Below are 6000 nucleotides of genomic sequence, written 5' to 3' on the forward strand. Positions count from 1 at the left end.
GAAACATGGTGAAGCCCCAAAATTGCCCTTGCTAGAAGCATGCGTTTCAGACATAAGGAAGTGGATGGCTGCAAACTTTCTACTTTTAAACTCGGACAAAACAGAGATGCTTGTTCTAGGTCCCAAGAAACAAAGAGATCTTCTGTTGAATTTGACAATTAATCTTAATGGTTGTACAGTCGTCTCAAATAAAACTGAAGGACCTCGGCGTTACTCTGGACCCTGATCTCTCTTTTGAAGAACATATCAAGACCATTTCAAGGACAGCTTTTTTCCATCTACATAACATTGCAAAAATCAGAAACTTTGTCCAAAAATGATGCAGAAAAATTAATCCATGCTTTTGTCACTTCTAGGTTAGACTACTGCAATGCTCTACTGTCCGGCTACCCGGATAAAGCACTAAATAAACTTCAGTTAGTGCTAAATACGCCTGCTAGAATCCTGACTAGAACCAAAAAAATGTATCATATTACTCCAGTTCTAGCCTCTCTACACTGGCTTCCTGTCAAAGCAAGGGCTGATTTCAAGGTTTTACTGCTAACCTACAAAGCATTACATGGGCTTGCACCTACCTATCTCTCTGATTTGGTCCTGCCGTACATACCTACACGTACGCTACGGTCACAAGACGCAGGCCTCCTAATTGTCCCTAGAATTTCTAAGCAAACAGCTGGAGGCAGGGCTTTCTCCTATAGAGCTCCATTTTTATGGAACGGTCTGCCTACCCATGTCAGAGACGCAAACTCGGTCTCAACCTTTAAGTCTTTACTGAAGACTCATCTCTTCAGTGGGTCATATGATTGAGTGTAGTCTGGCCCAGGAGTGGGAAGGTGAACGGAAAGGCTCTGGAGCAACGAACCGCCCTTGCTGTCTCTGCCTGGCCGGTTCCCCTCTTTCCACTGGGATTCTCTGCCTCTAACCCTATTACAGGGGCTGAGTCACTGGCTTACTGGGGCTCTCTCATGCCGTCCCTGGAGGGGGTGCGTCACCTGAGTGGGTTGATTCACTGATGTGGTCATCCTGTCTGGGTTGGGCCCTGAGCCCTAGGACCATGCCCCAGGAATACCTGACATGATGACTCCTTGCTGTCCCCAGTCCACCTGACCGTGCTGCTGCTCCAGTTTCAACTGTTCTGCCTTATTATTCGACCATGCTGGTCATTTATGAACATTTGAACGTCTTGGCCATGTTCTGTTATAATCTCCACCCGGCACAGCCAGAAGAGGACTGGCCACCCCACATAGCCTGGTTCCTCTCTAGGTTTCTTCCTAGGTTTTGGCCTTTCTAGGGAGTTTTTCCTAGCCACCGTGCTTCTACACCTGCATTGCTTGCTGTTTGGGGTTTTAGGCTGGGTTTCTGTACAGCACTTCACTTCAGAGATATCAGCTGATGTACGAAGGGCTATATAAATTTGATTTGATTTGTTTACGCCAACGAAGTAACCCTAACTAGGCAAGTCAGTTAAGAACAAATTCTTATTTACAAAGACGGCCTAGGAACAGTTGGTTAACTGCCTTGTTAAGGGGCAGAACAACATATTTTTACCTTGTCGGAGATTCGATCTTGCAAGCTTTCGGTTATTCGTCCGACGCTCTAGCCACAAGGCTAACTGCCGCCCCAGGAGTGACTAATGATATGAAATCTTCAGCTCTTGAGTATTTCTAAGTGGCTAAGCTCACCATTCTCTGCTGAGTCATGTCCGTCCATCTCTGGTGCTCCATCCATATGGGGTGCTCCTCCTATGTTGTTCTCTACAGCCGTGTTGTTCACCACTACAGGGGTTGGGGCTGGCTCCTCAGACTGATCCTAGAACAGCCAGGAGCAAACATGACAATATATGGGTCATGATCAATAGGCACGAAACTGAAGATAGTAGAGCCTGACCGATTTGGGATTTTTAGATCCAATACTGATACCGATGTTAGGGAGGCAATAGGCAACGATTAACAATATTTCTGCCAAAATACAGTACCAGTCAAAAGTTGACAGCTTCTCATTCTAGGGTTAATCTTTATTTTGACTATTTTCTACATTGTAGAATAATAGTGAAGACATCAAAACTATGAAATAACAAATGGAATCATGTAGTAGCCCTCCCCCCCAAAATAGTTAAATCAAAACATATTTTATATTTGAGATTCTTCAAAGTAGCCACCCTTTGCCTTGACAGCTTTGTACACTCTTGGCATTCTCTCAACCAACTTCATTAGGTAGTCACCTGAATGCAATTCAATTAACAGGTGTGCCTTGTTAAAAGTTCATTTGTGTAATTTCTTTCCATGGTAAACAGAAGATAAAACTATTTGGTAAAAGACCAAGTCCATATTACGTCAAAAATAGCTCAAATATGCCAAATTTTCTGGATTGATTGACCTTCAAGAACTTTGAAAGTCTCTTAAAGCGCTGTCGCAAAAACAATCAAGCACTATAGTGAAAATGGTTCTCATGAGGACCGCCACAGGAAAGAAAGACAGAGTAAACTCTGGAGAGGATAAGTTCAGAGTCACCAGCCAAAGAAAATGCAGCCCAAATAAATGCTTCAGAGAGTTCAAGTAACAGACACATCTCAACATCAACTGTTCAGAGGAGAATGCATGAATCAGGCCTTCATGGTCAAAATGCTGCAAAGACACCACTACGAAAGGACACCAATAAGAAGAAGAAACTTGTTTGGGACGAGAAACACAAGCAATGAACATTAGACCGGTGGAAATCTGTCCTTTGGTATGATGAGTTCAAATTAGAAATGTTTAGTTCCAACCTCAGTGCATTGTGAGATGCAGAGTAGCTGAATGGATTCTCATGAGTGGTTCCTTCCGTGAAGCAAGGTGGTGGTGTGATGGTGAATTGCTGGTAATATTGTCAGTGATTTATTTATAATTCAAGGAACACTTAACCAGCATTGCTACCACACCAGCGTTACGCCATCCTATAATTTGTTTTTCAACAGGAAAAATGACATAACACACATCTCCAGGCTGTGTAAGGGCTATTTGACAAAGGAGAGTGATGGAGCGCTGCATCAGATGACCTGGCTTCCACAATCACCGGACATCAACCCAATATCGATGGTTTGGGATGAGTTGGACCGCAGAGTGAAGGAAAAGCAGCCAAAAAGGGCTCAGCAGATGTGGGAACTCCTTCATGACTGTTGGAAAAGCATTCCTTGTGAAGCTGGTAGAGAATGTCAAGTGTGCAAAGCTGTCATCAAGGCAAAGGGTGGCACTTTTTTTCTTTTTTTTTTTTTACACTTTTTTGGTTACTACATGATTCCATATGTGTTATTTCATAGTTTTGATGTCTTCAATATTATTCTACAACGTAGAAAAATAAAGAAAAACCCTGCAATGAGTAGGAGTCCACACTTTTGACTGGTACTGTATGTCTTTATTTTTGGTGTAATAAAAAAAAAGGCCTTATTACAAATTGTGGTCCAAATGATTAACAGATCAATTATAATTTAGTAACTAAATATTAAAATTATCATTATTTAAGAATATTTTTCTGAATGCACTGTATATCCTCTATAAATATAAAACACTTGGTCAGTTTACCTTCTTAGGTAAAACTTAAAGATTTGTATATCTATGGCACTGGATAAAAATGCGTAAGTGTTTGTACTGAAGCACCACAAGTATCCTAATACACGAGGGCTGAATGAATTGAACTTTGTTACAAAGTAAACCTTAAACTAAACTGTTCAATAAGAATGCAGTGAAACCCAATACGATGCAGTTCATGATATCACCACTAGATGTTAGAATCAGCATTTGTATTGAGTAGATTCACTACAGTGCTTTACAACAAGGTCATGTAAAGAGCTATTCATGGCAAACTCACAATGAGAGCCTGTTACGACAAGTATACACTAGGAGTTCATTTCAAAACTGTTTTCTTACTGAAACCATGAAGTAAATTGCAGTTATTCCATATAAAATATACTGGCTATATATTTCAACTGAAAATGGCATAAGAAAAAATTCAAAAAATAACCGCAAACGTATTTGTTCATTCCATATGTATATAATATCAGCGTAATATAGACTGACACAAATATTTCTGTGAATGGCTGATAGCCGATAAATCAGTCAACCAATTTATTGGTTGGCTCAAGAAGAAAGTGCTCAGAAACTGAGTAAAATGGGAAGGTACTAACTGAACTTGTATAATAAGCTACACTCCTTTTCCAAGTGTTCTAATGAACCCGACAATGCTACGGTCAGTTATCTGCTACTGTACATTAGCAACTGACAATTAGATCAGTGGTCACCAATCTTTGCTGAGCCAAGATCACTTTGAGTCAAAACGCATGCCGAGATCTACCGGTCTGATTTTTTTATTACCATAACTTAAAAAAATGTAAGCCTATGCAACATTAACCAATTAAAAACAGTACTGTAGCGGCCTCCCGGGTGGCGCAGTGGTTAAGGGCGCTGTACTGCAGGGCCAGCAGAGACTCTGGGTTCACGCCCAGGCTCTGTCGTAACCGGCCGCGACCGGGAGGTCCGTGGGGCGACGCACAATTGGCCTAGCGTCGTCCGGAAGGGAATTCCTTGTCTCATTGCGCACCAGTGACTCCTGTGGCGGGCCGGGCGCAGTGCGCGCTAACCAAGGTTGCCAGGTGTACACATTGGTGTGGCTGGCTTCCGGGTTGGATGGCACTGTGTTAAGAAGCAGTGCGGCTTGGTTGGGTTGTGTATCGGAGGACGCATGAAATCTCTCCCGAGCTCGTACGTCTCTCCCGAGCTCGTACGGGAGTTGTAGCGATGAGACAAGATAGTAGCTACTAAAACAATTGGATACCACGAAATTGGGGAGAAGGGGTAAAATAAAAAAATAAAACAGAATTCCAGGTCTCTGTTAGTTTTTCTTTAGTTTTTCTCCACTCATGTATTAGCTGCCACACAAAAATCACAGCTTTGTAAGTAGGAAAACCTGCAGTGTATCAAATACTTGTAGCAGTGCGGCTTGGTTGGGTTGTGTATCGGAGGACGCATGAAATCTCTCCCGAGCTCGTACGTCTCTCCCGAGCTCGTACGGGAGTTGTAGCGATGAGACAAGATAGTAGCTACTAAAACAATTGGATACCACGAAATTGGGGAGAAGGGGTAAAATAAAAAAATAAAACAGAATTCCAGGTCTCTGTTAGTTTTTCTTTAGTTTTTCTCCACTCATGTATTAGCTGCCACACAAAAATCACAGCTTTGTAAGTAGGAAAACCTGCAGTGTATCAAATACTTGTACCACTGTAGGCAGGTAAAGAAATAAAACAGTAAAAAGACAGGCTATATACAGTTGCGAGGCTATAAAAGTAGCGAGGCTACAAACAGACAGGTTAGTCAGACTTATTGAGGTAGTATGTACATATGGTTAAAGTGACTATGCATATATGATGAACAGAGAGTAGCAGTAGTGTAAAAGGGCGGGTGGTGAGTGGGACACAATGCAGATCGCCCGGTTAGCCAAAGTGCAGGAGCACTGGTTGGTCGGCGAAATTGAGGTAGTATGTACATGAATGTATAGTTAAAGTGACTATGCACAGATGATAAACAGAGTAGCAGCAGTGTAAAGAGGGGTTGGGATTGGCCAGGTCTGAATTCCTCCCAGTGGCTGACTCGTCGTTGACGGTGACCACTGTTGTGTCTTTTGCAAACTTAATGGTGTTGGAGTCGTGCCTGGCCATGCAGTCATGGGTGAACAGGGAGTACAGGAGGGGACTAAGCACGCACCCCTGGGGAGCTCCAGTGTTGAGGATCAGCGTGGCAGATGTGTTGATACCTACTCTCACCAACTGGGGGCGGCCCGTCAGGAAGTCCAGGATCCAGTTGCAGAGGGAGGTGTGTAGTCCCAGGATCCTTAGCTTAGTGATGAGCTTTGAGGGCACTATGGTGTTGAACGCTGAGCTGTAGTCAATAAATAGCATTCTCAAATAAGTGTTCCTTTTGTCCAGGTGGGAAAGGGCAGTGTGAAGTGCAATAGAGACAGCATCATCTTTGG

At 42.9% G+C, this 6000-nt stretch overlaps 1 protein-coding gene across 1 annotated transcript in view; it reads right to left on the reverse strand.

The window, feature by feature from the left end:
• LOC139409415 (trafficking protein particle complex subunit 8) overlaps window positions 1-6000 on the reverse strand; it is a 97142-nt gene that overhangs the window by 68119 nt on the left and 23023 nt on the right. Inside the window, exon 7 of the mRNA XM_071154546.1 lies at window positions 1683-1809. Within this exon, the coding sequence (XP_071010647.1) occupies window positions 1683-1809 (127 nt within the window). The remainder of the gene's footprint in view (window positions 1-1682; window positions 1810-6000) is intronic.

This window comes from Oncorhynchus clarkii, chromosome 5 (genome assembly GCF_045791955.1).
Source record: "Oncorhynchus clarkii lewisi isolate Uvic-CL-2024 chromosome 5, UVic_Ocla_1.0, whole genome shotgun sequence".
NCBI classification, from domain to species: Eukaryota; Metazoa; Chordata; class Actinopteri; order Salmoniformes; family Salmonidae; genus Oncorhynchus; species Oncorhynchus clarkii.